The sequence below is a fragment of the Lontra canadensis genome, unplaced genomic scaffold (assembly GCF_010015895.1).
Source record: "Lontra canadensis isolate GAN:19392208 unplaced genomic scaffold, GSC_riverotter_1.0 scaffold60, whole genome shotgun sequence".
Taxonomy (NCBI): domain Eukaryota; kingdom Metazoa; phylum Chordata; class Mammalia; order Carnivora; family Mustelidae; genus Lontra; species Lontra canadensis.
The window spans coordinates 2,680,045-2,694,745 of record NW_022631054.1 but is presented as its reverse complement, the minus strand read 5'-3'; the positions used below and the strand labels follow the sequence as shown (position 1 = coordinate 2,694,745).

Genomic DNA, 14,701 nt, shown 5'->3' with positions numbered 1-14,701 from the left:
TCAGTTGTCCCTGTGGTGGAGGCCTGGAGGTGGGGAGGTTCTGTCCTGCCTCACTGTGTCTCCTGGAGCCCCTTTTGGGATCTTGCTTTCCCCATTTGTACAAGGGAGAGGCCCTTCTATTCTGACATTATGTGTCACTGCCAGGAAGACTTCCCTTCGACCTGCTGCTTGGACAAGCTGTGCTGGCCTCTGTCTCATGAGCTTGGAGGCAGAATGAGGTTGAGGGTAGGCAGTGGACAGGACAGCGTGGCACTCTCTGGCTGTAGCTTTCCTTGAGATTGGAGGTCAGCAGTTGGAAAGCAGTTCTCCTGCCCCTAGGCCTTCTCCAGACCTCTTTTCTGCTCTGATCTGGGTGGTCCAGATACTGTTTGACTATGAAGGTCAGTTATTTCCAGAATCTGCCTCTGCTGAGGTTTGTCATGCTGGGGTGCCTGAGGTAGGACGCCATGAGGCCATGGAAAAGCCCTGGGAGCCTGTCCTGTGGGTTTTCCTGGGCTGGGGACATACCGAAGTCTGAGCCCAAGATACAACACCGGGGCAGGGCTTCCAGAGAGTGGATGGAGCAGGTGATGGATGGCATGCTGTCCCCCTCCTTTCTCGCCACTTGTGCGGTGTCTGCAGATTAGGTGAGGAGCTCCGACTCCTTCTCCTTATGGTATCCTTATCCATCCCACGCTGTCCCCTCTCCACCTCCTTACTGAGGTGGGGTCAGGGCCCTTCTCACCATCAACTTTTCTTTTCTCTCCCTCTGGCCCCTCTCCTATTCCCCCTGGCTTGCCTTTTTTTTTTTTTTTCAAGTTTTATTTATTTAAGCAATATCTGAACCCAACATAGCGCTCAAACTCATGAACCCGGCATCAAGAGTGGCATGCTCTTCTGCCTAGGCCAGCCAGGCACCCGGCTGGCTTGCTTTTTGAGGCCTCCCATAGGTTTAGGAGGAAAAGTCAATACAAGTTCTGGAAGTCCAGCAGACTTAAGAGTTGCCCCCCGAACCCCACATGCCACATACTTAATCCACAGTCGTTCCCTCAGGGAGCATTTCCTGGGGGCTGAGGATGCAGAGATGACGACACAGAGGCTGCTTGTGAAGAGCTTACAGGGTTGGGGTGGGATAGACAAGGAGGCAGGTAGAACAGAGCGATGAGGCTGTGATAGGAGAGAGCCCTGAGCGCCATGGGAGCATAGAGAAGACACTGCACCCACCGGGGGTGGCGGCGGCTGGGGGCTGCTCGGAGCAGCTTGCGGGGGAGGAGGACGCCGGAGCTGAATCCCAGTGGAGCTGGAGTTGGTCGAGCACAGACGTGGATTAAGGGACTTCCAGAAAGAGGCTACAGCATGTTCAGAGGTACAGAGAATTGACCTTGCATGTACCTTTTGGGTGTCCCTGGCCTTGCCGGTAAGTTCTTCACACGTTAGAGCTCTCCTGGGTGGAGAACTTCCGAGAGAGCTCAAGGGAAAAAACAGGGCCACGTGGAAGCAGACAGTAGGGAAGGTGGGAGACTTCTAGGATTCAGGACTTCTGGATTGCCCCCTCCCTGGGTAGAGAGGTTCTCTTAAGCTGGGAATTGAAGGGTCCAACAGAACGGGCTGAGCAGAGGACACGAACTGTCTTTCTCCCAGATCTGAGCCCTGGCCATCCCTTGAGCCTCCCTGCCACACCGCTGCTCCCTGCTGCTTCTCCAGGGCTGCCCTGACCTCTCTGGGGGCTTCCTTTTTAACATGCACCTCACAGTGTCCTGCAGAAGAGCGAGCAGCCGCAGTGGCTGTGGAGCGGGAGCCCTGCAGTGTGGCAGAGTGTGCCCTGGCTGTCCCATCTGCTGGCCTGCCTCTCTGCTCACCCGGGTCTCCTCTCTGGAGAGAGGCAGGGAAGGGAATGGTCCCTCAGGGCATGGGGGTTCAAGGCATTTTAGGATTGCAAAGTCAGAGCCCTCGGTGGGGGAATGAATGGACTTCAGGGGCCGTGCCCCAAAGCAGGGGAAGCTGGCCCCATCAGACTAGGTGTCTTTGTTGGATCCTTAACCTCTTTGTTTTGAGACCCTATTTCTCCCACTCGACCCCAGCTCTCCCTCAGCCCTCTGCTGAACCCCTCCTTCTACCAGAGCCCTTGTTTCTTTATGGAGTCTTGTCTCCTCCCTCTGTTCCCATCTTCTAACTGAGCTCCAGCCTCCTCGCTGAGTCATGCCCCTCTCTGTGGGTTCTGTCCATCTTGGGATCCCATTCAATCCCTGGGTCACTGTTCTCATCCTGATTTCTGTCCCCTCACCTAGCCTCCCTGCCCCCCATAGTCACTGTCCCTCCCTGAGCTCTATGCACTCCCTGGCTCTTGACCCGTCTTAAAATCTCCATCCTCACCCCATTCAACCTGTTCCTTACAACAGGTGTTTGAAATCTTCCCCACCTGCCCCAGCCCTCTCCCCATGCCTCTGCTTGTACGTCATTCTTCCTAGTGTGGGCCAACCATCACAGCCTCCCTCGCCTTCCTGTCAGCCCACCTACAGACTCATCTAGATCCCCAGCCACCCCCTTCCTCTTCCTTCTTGGCTCAGAGAAAAAGCCAGGGCCACTCATCATCATCCCATGCTGATTCCTCCAGCAGGACTTGAGCGCATCTCCTCAGGATCCCCTCTACCCCTGAACTGACCGTCCCCTACCTCCATCCCTCCCCGCATTTAAAGACTATCTTTGCCTTTGCTGGCTCTTTCTCTTATCCTGGAAATATGCCCAGGTCTCTCATCCTAAAAAATCCTTCCTTCCCTCCATAGCCCTGCCATCTCCTGTCTTCCCTTCATACGCAAGTTCTTCGAGCATAGATTCTTCATCGTCACTTCCTTTCATTCTCTCCTTGATGACAGTCTGACATCCATATCCCCTGCTCTCTAAAATGTTCTGGCAGTAGTCCCCAGTGGTCTTTTGAGGGCTCTCCCTGAAAGGCTCTCTCCTTTCAATGTTTATAATAATAATAATAATAGCTAACATTTACTGGGGACTTATTATGTGCTGGGCACACTGTGTTGGCCCTTCCCACCGGCTCTGGGGCGTTGGCATAATTGTCATTACCAGTTCACAGACGAGGAAACAGAGAGTAATCATTTTTGCTGAAGTTCACCTAGGAAGTGATGGGGTGAAAATCTGAACATGGCTCTAGCTCCTGAGCCCGAATTACTAACCTCTGAATGTACTGTGGCATTTGACATTATCAACACCTTTTATTCTGGAACTGTCTCCTGTTTCCATGACATGGCATTCTCCTGACTTCCCTCCTACCCCTCTGCCCACTCCTTCTCAGGTGACTTCATAGGCTTTTCTTCCTTTTTTTGCAGTCCCCTTTTTAAATGTCAGTGGATCCCTCCCCAGCGCTCTCTCTTTCCCCTGGGCTGTTTCATTCACCTCTGTGAATTCAGCTGCTGCCCATGACTCCCACGTGTCTGCCTCCAGCCCAGATCTCTCCCCTGCTGAACTCCAGAACCGAACACCCAACCACCTGCTCAGTATTTCACTGCCAAACTTAAGATGCTCAACCCTAACCTATCACCTCTCCCCCAAACCTGTTTCTCTGGGATTCTATGGCTCAGTGAGCGACAGCTCCATCCCCCGGGTCCTCAGCCAGCAGCCTCCCAGTCATCTGCAGCTCCTCCCCGCCCCCTCGCCCCCTCGCCCCCTACGTCTAATCAGACTCACTGATGCTCCTTAACACCTCATTTCCATCTTTTCGTCCCCCTCATTGTCATGGTCTTAATTTAGGCTCATCATCTCTTGCCTGGCTAACAGCATCAGCTTCCTAATTGGTCTCCCTCCTGCCATTCCATCCCTTGCCCTGCTCCAGGCCCTACACAGTGCATCCCCCCTCTGGACCATCAGAGCACTCTTTCTGAAACAAATCTGATGGCACTTGCCTGCTTAGAGCCCTCTGTGGCTCCTCAGAGAGGGAAGGGGGGAAGGGTTGGAGGATTTGGGATGTTGGCAGGTTAAGAGGAGGAAGAGGGGTGAAAGATGGGGGCTCATGATACTTTGCTGCTGGGATGGGTCAACAGAGGTCACTTTGGCCTCTGGTCTCCATCCTCCTGACTCCTGGCGTATCACCTTAATTAAGTAGTAAGCAGTCCATGAAAGATGATGAGGCATCTCCTGTAAGGGAGGGGACAGCCTGAAACCTTACCTCTGGCTCTGCTTCTGCCTGTCCCTGAGCCAGCCCTGTCCAGCTAGCAGAGCGCCTCCTGCTGGCAGTGGGGACAGAGGGTCCTGGCTTCTAGATGTAGTAGGGACGCATCCGAGAGACAGAAGCCCCTGTCCCCGCAGGTGCCGCAAGATGACTGGGGGGGTTACCCCACTGGGGGCAAGGACGGGGAGATCCCCTGCCGCAGGATGAGGAGCGGCAGCTACATCAAGGCCATGGGGGATGAGGAGAGTGGAGACTCGGATGGCAGCCCCAAGACGTCTCCCAAAGCAATGGCCCGGCGCTTCACCGCCCGCCGCTCCTCCAGCGTGGACCAGGCCCGGATCAAGTAAGGACAGGGAGGGCCAGGGCTTGGGCTGGGAAGCTGATCCTGCGGGGGGCGAGGTTCCCTCCTTAGGGTTCAAGTGGGGAGTCTCGCCCTGCTCCACATAAAGAGGGGGTCCCTGGTGATCGCTCCAATCTGAGTGCCTCTTTGGGACAGTACCTTTACCCAAAAGACTCCTGGGAGGATCCCTGTCTTGGGGTTTCCGAGGGATGGAACCTGCTCAGGGGCCCCAATGCTGTTATTCCCTTTCTAGCAGACCGCTGTTCTGAATATGGAATTTTGTTCTTTCCCAGCTGCTGTGTCCCACCCCGGATCCATCCTCGGAGCTCCATCCCTGGCTACAGCCGTTCCCTCACCACCGGACAGGTAGGGACCAACCAGCATGCCTGAAGGAAAGGGTGGGAAGTGGGGTTCCCTCCCATACTCAGCCTATGCCTTAAAATCAGAGGTCCAGCCCCTGGACAGAGCACAGGTCTGGTTCTGGGGGAGCTGGGAAGCCCGCCTTGGGACTTCTGGAGCTGATTCAGACTGTGTGTGGGGGGGTGGCTCAGTCACATCCTTCAGAACCACCAAGGATCCTCAAAGTGTTGAGCTTGTAGGGGTGACATCAGGTCTCTGGGGTCCCCAGCCATGTCCTGGCGTGAATAATCTCAGCTTGCCCAGTGCGAAGGGCAGGCCTGTGGTACAGACGAGGGATAGGCAGAGATGCAGTCCGAGAGATGCCCACGCTTGAGCTCTTTCCCCACTAGTCACCACCCCTGTGGGACCGTTAGTAAGACCCAGCAGAGCCTCTGGTTTTTCACCTTTAAAATGACAGTAATAATGATGTTTATCTCAGGGACTTTACGAGAGTTCAGTGAGAACATGTATGCAAACACAAGATGCCTAGCCCTCAATCGGTACTTTATAAATGTGAGCTCCTTCCCTAAGTGTGGCCTTTCCCCTTAACTAAGCAGAGGCACGCATGATTACATGCATAACATGGACTGGGATTCCAGCTCAGCTACTTACCAGCTGAGTGACCCGGGGCAAATTATTTGACTTTTTTGAGCCCCACTTTCTCTATTTAAAAATAGGCATCGTAATAGCGTTCTTGGCACATAGCCAGCACTCAGGAAAGGTTAGCTATTTTTACTGTTTGCTGGGGAAAAAAAAAAGCAATGCAAAAAAGCAATGCAGAAGTCTGTCCGGATTGGCTTCTCTTATTTGCTGCTGCGGTCTTTGTTACATTTTCTGAATCAGGGAATCTGACGGGCACAGATGTCTTTTCACATCAGACTAGCCTGTTGGCTAAACCCAGTGGTTAATGCTCAGTTCTCGTTTTACTTGACCCATCAGCAACATCTAACACAGATGATGGCTCTCTCCTTCTTGAAACACCATACTCAGTTTGCTTTGAAGGCTCCATACCTTTTAGGTTCTCCTAGATTCTCACTCTGGATGTTTATGCTTAGTCTTGCTATGGGTGTCTCTCCAACTCTCCAGGATCTGAACACTGGATTTTTCCAGGGATTAATTCCTGGACTTCTCTGGACACTCCCTCCTTAGGTGAGCTCACTCGGGCTCATGGCTTTGAATATTATTGAGGGCCTGATGACTTCCAAATGTGTATCTCCAGCCCCAGATCCTTCCGTAATTGCCAGGCGTGTTGTCTAACTATGTATTGAAATCTCAGTTGGATGTTTAATAGACATTTCAAACTTAAGATATCCACAGTGGAGCTGTTGGTACCCTTATCCTCTACTCCTTCCCCTGCAAAGTGTCCTCCTCCATCCAGTGTCTTCTCTGCTTCAGATAATGGCAAATTTATCCTTCTAGGAGCTCAGATCCAAAAGCCTGAAGTCAGTTTTGACTTCTTTCTCTTTTTCACCTCTCCCCATCCAGTCCTTCAGCAAATCCTGTTGGTCCCACCTTCCAAGCATATCCAGGATCCAAGCATTTCTCACCACCTCCATTGTCATTACTCCAGTCTGTATCACCATGGCTTCTTTCCAAGCTATTGCCCTGCCCCCTAAGTGGTCTCCTGCATGTGCCCTTGCTCCAATTCATTCTCTCTCAGCACAGCCCTGAGCGATCATTTCAAAATAGAATTGCATTCACTCAAAACCTTCGCCTTACACAGAGGATTTTCCTAGGACTTATGAAGCCCTGCGTGACCTAACCCTTGCTCCCTGTTAGTCCCTCTCCTAACACTGTTCCCTCCTCTCGTCCACTCCAGCCACGCTAGTTACCCTCTGACATCACAGGTGCGCTCCAGCTTTTTGTCTCCTTCTGTTTGAGCTTTGTCTTTTGTAAATAGTTTAAGGAATTATCTTACATCTACTTTGACAATTGCTTGAGGGCTTAGTACATTTATATTTATTGTGATTACTGATATGCCTGGATGTGTTTTGTTGTTTTATTTTGTGCCCTATTTCTCCTGCTTTTTGGGTGATGCTTTTCTACTCCTTTGCTACCTTCTTTTGGATTAGTTTCTTCATTTTTCTTAATACCAAATCCCACACTGCTTTGTTTGGCAGTTCTATATTCTAGTTTCTAGTTACTCTTGTAATTTTCATGTGCACATCTGACTTAGCAAAGTCTAAATTTGACAATTTCTTCTGTCCTTAGGACACTTCTGTTTTGACCACCTCTTCTCTTCTTACCTGTACGTGTTGTCTGGTATCTTAGTTCCACCTTCTTTTTACCTCTCCAAGTTAGTCTGTATTATTTTTGCTACATTTTATGTTCTTAGTACTTGATTACATAGACTCACATTTGTACCTCCCCCATATCTTCTCACAGTTCATTTCTTCCTTTGAAATATTCCTTAGTAATTTTTTCAGTCAGTATCTGTTAGTAGCAAACTTTGTTTTTAACAAAAAAAAAAAAAAAAAAAAAGGAGTCCACCCTCATTATTTAACATAAATCAGCTCATTTTAGAATCTTAGGTCAACATTTATTTTCTCTCAGCGTTTTGAAGATATTCTTTTGTCATCTGTCTTCTGTTGTTGCCTTTGGGAAGTCTGCAATCAATCTAATTGTCTTTGTGGATAGTTTTCATTTCTTTTTGATTGCTATTGAGATCTTGTGTTTGATTTTGGTGTTCTGCAGTTTCACTATGATATGTGTGTATGTTCCCTGAATCTGAAGATTAATGCTGTTCATCAAATCTGGAAAATTCTCTCATGGTTAGTGTTTGCTGGTACATCTTTTTTCTTCAGTTTACTTTCAACCTACTTGTGCTTTTTCAAAAAATCCAATCTAACAGTTTCTGCCTTCTGAACGAGGCTTTCTTGTTCATTCACATTTAATGTGATTATTGATATGATTGGATTGTATCATGTCATTGTTTTTCCTCTGTTCGTTCTTGGCTGTCTTTTGTATCAAATAAATGTTTTAGTGTACCATTTGAATTTCTTTATTATTAATTCCTTTTTACTATATTATTTGAGTTGCTCTAGGAATTAGAGTTGCTCTAGGAATTATAATATACCATTAGAGTTATACCATATATGGTATATATATTATATATACCATTATATAATGGTATATATAATATACCATTAGAGTTGCTCTAGGAATTATAATATGTATCATAACTGATTAAATCTAATTAATTCTGATAAAATATAGACACACTGCTCCAATATATCTCTTTTTTTCCCCCTCTCCCCATTTGAGCTATTATTGTCATGTACCTTTCCTGTGTATATGTTCTAAATCTAACAATTATTATAAAAAGTAATGATGATGTTATAATAATAATTTTGTAAAATTTTGTGCCTTTCAAAGAAGTTGAGAGAAAAAAAGGAGAAAAGTATATCTACAGAGTCTTTTATGTTTGTCATTTCTTGTCCCTTTCATCTCTTCCTGTGGATTTGAGTTACCATTAAGTATCCGTTCCTTTTAGCCTGAAGAACTTCCGTGAATAATTTTAAGAATTTGTCTGTAACAAATTCTTCAGTCTATATGTATTTGGAAACATCTTTAATTTTACTTCATTTTTGAAGAACAGTTTTGCTGAATATAGAATTCCTGGTTGGCAGTTTTTTCTTTCAGCATTTTGAATATACCATTCCACTCCCTTGATGCTTATTGTTCTGATGAGAAGCCGGTTGTTAATCATATTACTGTCTTCTTGTGTGTGATGAATTGTTTTTCCCTTGCTGCTGTTAAGATTTTCTCTTTGTCTATGACTTTCAGCATTTTGATTGTAATGTATCTGGCTATGGATCTCTTTGTATTTAACCTTGAGCTTCTTTAATCTGTAGGTTAATGTTTTTTGTCACATTTGGAAAGTTTTGAGCTATTATTTCTTCAAGTATCTTTTTCTCCCCCTTTCTCTCTACTTCCTTTGGGATTTCCATCACATGTATACTGCCTTGCTTGTTATTGTCCCATAGGTCTTTGAGGTTCTGTTTATTTGTATTCTTTTTTTCTCTCCATTCTTCACATTGGATAATTTATACTGATCAAGTTTACTGATCATTTCTAATGCTGAGCCCTTCTAGTGAAAAAGAAGGGCACTTCAGTTATTGTACTTTTCAGCTCCAGAATTTCCATTTGGCTCTTAAAAAAATTCTTTTTGTTGTGATTTTTTTTTTAATCCATGTAGTTATTGCTGTGCTTTCTTTTAAGCCTTTAAACATTTCCCTTAGTTCTTTTAACATATTTGTAATAGCTACTTTGCAGATTTTGTCTGATAAATCAAACATTTCAGGACATTCACATTTTCTTGTTTATTTGCATGTCTCCTGATTTTTTTTGTTGTATATCGAACATTTTAAGTAATATATTGCGGTGACTTTGGACTCATATTTTACCTTTTTAAAACTTTAAAAATTTACATTCTAGTTCGTTAACATACAGTGCAATATTGGTTTCAGGAGTAGAATTCAGTGATTTATCACTTACATATAACAGCTAGGACTCATCACAACAATTACTCTCCTTAATTCCCAACACTCCTCTAGGCCCATCCTCCACCCACCTCCCTCCATTAACCCTCAGTTTGTTCTCTACTGTTAAGAGTCTCTTATTTTTTTTTCTCTCTTCCTCTTTCTCCTTCCCCCCACTCTTATGTTCATCTGTTTTGTTTCTTAAATTCCACATATGAGTGAAGTCATATTGTATTTGTCTTTCTCTGGTTGAATTATTTCACTTAGCATAATATACTATAGCTCCATCTACATAGTTGAAAATGGCAAGATTTCATTCTTTTTGATGGCTGAGTAATATTCCAAAGTTTATATATGTGTGTGTGTGTGTGGGTGTGTGTGTGGGTGTGTACACACACCCCCCCACACACACACCCACACACCCACACACCATGTCTTCTTTACTGATTTTTGTCAGTCAGTGGACATTTGGGCTCTCTCCATAGTTTGGCTATTGTTGACAATGCTGCTGTAAACATTAGGGTGCATGTACACCTTCAGATCTGTATTTTTTTTTTTTTATCCTTTGGGTAAATCCCTAGTAATGCATTTGCTGGATTGTAGGGTAGTTCTGTTTTTAACTTTTTGAGGAGCCTCCAAATATTCTCTAGTGGCTGCACCAGTTTGCATTCCCACCAACAGTGCAAGAGGGTTCCTCTTTCTCCACATCCTTGCCAACACCTATTTTTCTTGTGTTGTTAATTTTAGCCATTCTGACTGGTGTGAGGTGGTATCTCAGCATGGTTTTGATTTGTATTTCCCTGAAGATGAGTGATGTTGAGCATCTTTTCATGTGTCTATTAGCCATCTGGATGTCTTTCTTGGAAAAGTGTCTCTTCATTTCTTCTGCCCATTTCTTAAATGGATTATTTGTTTCTTGGGTGTTGAGTTGGTAAATTTTTATAGATTTTGGATACTAATCCTTGAGCATATTTGTCATTTGCAAATATCTCCTCCTATTCTGTAGGATGCCTTTTAGTTTTGTTGATTGTTTCCTTTGCTGTGCAGAAACTTTTTATCTTGAAGAAGTCCCAGTAGTTTATTTTTGCTTTTGTTCCCCTTGCCTCTGGCAACATGTCTAGTAAGAAGTTGCTATTATGGCTGGGTGCCTGGGTGGCTCAGATGGTTAAGTGTCTTCCTTCTGCTCAGGTCATAATCCCAGGATCCTGGGCTTGAGCCCCGAGTCAGGCTCCCCGCTCAGCAGAGAGCCTGCTTCTCCTTCTCCTTTTGCTTGTCTCTCCCCCTTCTTGAGCTCATGCTCTCTCACGGTCAAATAAATAAATAAATAAATAAATCTTAAAAAAAAAAAGTTGCTGTGGCCAAGGTCAAAGAGGTTGATGCCTGTGTTCTCCTCTAGGATTTTGACAGTTCCCTGTCTCATGTTTCAGTCTTTCATTCATTTTGAATTTATTTTTGTGTATGGTGTAAGAAAGTGGTCTGGTTTCATTCTTCTGCATGGGGCTGTCCAGTTTTCCCAGCACCATTTGTTGGAGAGATTGCCTTTTTTTCCATTGGATATCACTTCCTGCTTTGTCGAAGATCAGTTGGCCATAGAGTTGTGGGTTCTTACTTTACCTCTTGAAGATTGCCATTGCTTTGTTTATGTGTTTGTTGATCCCTGGACTAAATCTGTGAAATCGGTCTTCCTTGCTAAATGTGGCCTCTGATAGATTCACCAATTTTTTTTTTCTTTCTTTTTATTTTTAAGCCTGGTTTCCTAGGGGGTTTGCCCTTGTGTCTGCATAGCTTAGTGTTCAGCCAGAGCTTGTGCCCCAAACCTTGAGCCAGAAAGTCTTCTCTCTGCTTATGGTTCTATGTGTGGACTAGGGAGTACAAACTTCAGACTGTTTTTCAGCCTACCCTGGATTTTACTTTTTTGCCAGGCTCACTCTTGTCACTGCTACACATGGACACAAGCTCCACTGGCCAGAGAGGTGTGGGCAGCTCGGGGCCTCTCTGTCTCTATCGTGCATGCACTCACCTCTGCTCAACCCAGCATATGGAATGCTCATCGAACCTTCTCTGGTTATCTCATGTCCTGGAACTCCTCTGTTACATCCCTGCCTAGTCTGCCAGTCCATTGCTTGCCCCAAACTGTGCTGCAATCTCAGCTTTGCCTTGCTGTATTCCTGTTCTCCCCCTAGCTTCCCCTCTGTCCCCCCACCCCCTGTGTAGTTCTTGATACCATACAACAATGTTCCAAATTCAGTGAGCCCCTTTTGGCAGTGGCAGTGAAGCAGCTGGTTTTCACAGCCTGTCTCACCCTGGCTGAACTATTGCAAGGGATGGAACTGGGAACTTGAGTAATGGGAGCAGCCTCAGGCAAGGACGCCACGGACTCCCGCTGTTCCGTCACTTTCAGGTCTACGCTTCTTTGTTGTACACCTTTGATTGATTTTCAGAGTGATGAAGTGGTTGTCTTTGACAGTTTTGTCAGCTTTATAGCTGTCTTGCCTTGTCACTCTGTCATGCGTGAAGTCAGAAGTCTGGAAAGTTCTCCATCAGTCTAATTAACTCTTCAGATATTGCCGCTTCTACGTTCTATCTAGCCTCTCACCTGGAGCTCCTATTAGTTGTATGTGGGACCTTCTTAGTCTTTCCTCCAAGCGTCTTAACCTCTTGTTCATAATTTCCATCTCTTTGCCTCTCTGTGCCACCTTCTGGGTGAGTTCCTCAGATGTATCATCTGATTTACCAATTTTCTCTTCAGTTGTGTGTCATCTACTATTTAACTCACTAACTGTGCTTTTAATTTGACTTTGTTTCAGTTCTAGAAATCTGGTTTGGTTCCTTTTAAATCTTTCTAGGCTTCTTTTCAAAACTTTTATTCTCTCCTTATGTTTTCAGTTTTATCTTTTAAGTTTTAGAAGTTTTAAACATAGTTTATTTTATTTTTAAAAAGCATTTTATTTATTTATTCAGGAGAGACAGAGAGAGAGGGAGGCAGAGAGAGAGAGAGAAGCAGGCTCCCCGTGGAACAGGGAGCCTGATGCGGGACTCAATCCCAGGACGCTGGGATCATGACCAGAGCCAAAGGCAGAGGGTTAAGCAACCAACTGAGCCACCCAGGTGCCCCAGAAATTTTAAACATAGTTTAAAAGCTAATCTGTTTTAGCTAAGGAAACACTAGCTGCAGTAACAGATAAAGCTTGCATTCTCAATGACTTCACTTAATAAAGCTTAGTTTTTGTTTCTATCTCAGTTTGCGTTAGTTGTCTATTGCTACACAATCTATTACTCTCAAAAGTAGTGTCTTAATGCAACAAATGCTTATTATCTCAGCATTTCTGTGGGTCAGGAATCTGAGTGCAGCTTAGGTGGGTGCCTTCTGGATCAGGTGACTTACATGGCTTCAGTCAAGGTGTTGGCCAGGGCTGTGGTCATCTCAAGGCTTGATTGGAGGATTATCTCCTAACTCACTCACTCACATGGCTGTTGGCAGGCCTCGGATGCTCACTGGCTATTGGTCAGGGTCATCAGTTTTTTGACATGTGGGTCTCACCAAGGGCTACTCATAACATAGTAGCTTGCTTCTCCCAGAGCAGACTCTGAGAGAAAGAGAGTGTCCAAGATGGAAGCCATAGTCTTTTTGTAATATAATCTCAGAAGAGACATTCCATGTTATATTTGTTATAGTAAGTCTAGTTCATAGTCAAGATGAGGGCCTACACGAGGGTGTTAATGCCAGGAGGTGGAGATCTTTAGGGGCTGTGTCAGACCTAGTGTAGCACATGGTCTGGTGTGAACTCATTTTCAGTGGAACTTTATCTGTGAGAATCTTGAACGGTCTGGGTTAGGAGTGGGTCCCTCAGAAAATATTTTGCAGTTGTTTCTGCTAGACTATTCTTTGTTTGGGACTATTTCATGTTCATTTTTAATTTACAGGGAGGTGTCTGGGTCGTGTAGGCCCACAGGCCCACAGAGTCCTGTGTCTGTGTGAAGACCAGCTTGTGGGTACAAAAATCTTAGGAGATTAGCCTACTTTTCCCTCCCTCCAATGCTTAGACTACAGACTGGCTTCTTGTCATCAGCCTGTGCTGATAATTGATTTTTTTTTTTTTTAGTCTACCATTCATGAAAGATTTTCCCTTTCCTACGTTTATGGAAGTTCTCATTCCTAATGCTGTGTTTCATGTGGACACAATGCCTTCTTCCTACACCCAAGTGGATGTTAATACCTAAGCCCTTTGGTCCCTCAGACCAGCAAACAGTGCCCCCACCTCCCACCACCAGTGGACTGTTTGCAGTACTGACTCACACAGTTAATATTCTGATTTTCTAGTCTCCTCTTTGCTTTTGTCCCCTGGGGACATATCTTTCTTTCTTGTAAGCTCAGCTATGCATATAAAACATTTCTTATATTTTATCCAGTATTTCAGAGTGTTTTGAAATGGGAGTGTTTTCCAAGGTTAGCTAAATTATGGCATGGGTAAAGTGTACAGGATGCTGTCCAGCCCCCAGAGGACCTCACTGACTCTAGCACAGGCAGTTTTCAATTAGACCCAAGCCAAGTATTTTCCTCTATATATCCAACATTCTTGGAAATACTTACTGATCCCAAGTCTGGTTTGGACAGAGGCTAATGTTCCTGTTTTCTAAGAGGATACTTTGACTTTGACTCTACTGAAAGTGGGTCTGAGGGTAGCAGGTTGGAAGGCAGTGCAGGGATAACAGGAGAATTCACAGCACAATGTTACAGTTTTATAATCATAATACAGTAAAGATCAACACAGGTGCAATATTCCTCTGGGAGTCTGTACAAGTCTGTGTTTCCCTGGGGTCCTGGTCCCTTGTGGGAACTTCAGAATCTTGTCTTCACCAATAGAGATGGAAAGGATGTGGCCCCAGGGAGTTTCTCATCCCCCCTCTGTCTGCTTTGGATGGAGTTGGCCATAGGAATAGCATATGGTTGGGATTTCAAGAGCTTCAGAAATGCTGGGAAGGAGAGGCCTCTAAAAGGTATTGTCAGTGTGATTTAAGACCTCTTACTACTAATAATAGTCTATTATGTTTATTGAGCATCTGCTATATCCCAGATATTATGCCTAACACTTCACACACAGAAGAGGCTTGGAGGTTCAGATACAAGCTGCAGAATGAGATTCCTTCCATCTGTGGGATCCAATATTGAGACCAGAATATTCTCTACTGGGTTTAGATCAATTATCATGTGCCCCAGAAGCAATCCTCTGAGCTGGATTTGTTCTGGTTGGGGAATATCTTGAGCATGACCTAGAAATAGCAGGAGTTAGATCAGCTTCTGAGCTTCAGGAAATACCCAGG

General features: G+C 45.4%; 1 protein-coding gene across 4 annotated transcripts in view; it reads left to right on the top strand.

Moving 5' to 3' along the window:
* The window catches only part of DLGAP3 (DLG associated protein 3), a 62,698-nt gene that overhangs the window by 25,281 nt on the left and 22,716 nt on the right, over positions 1-14,701 (top strand). For all 4 annotated transcript variants that reach the window (XM_032877176.1, XM_032877174.1, XM_032877175.1 and 1 more), the window contains 2 exons: positions 4,297-4,502; positions 4,793-4,865. In XM_032877176.1, the coding sequence (XP_032733067.1) occupies positions 4,297-4,502; positions 4,793-4,865 (279 nt within the window). The remainder of the gene's footprint in view (positions 1-4,296; positions 4,503-4,792; positions 4,866-14,701) is intronic.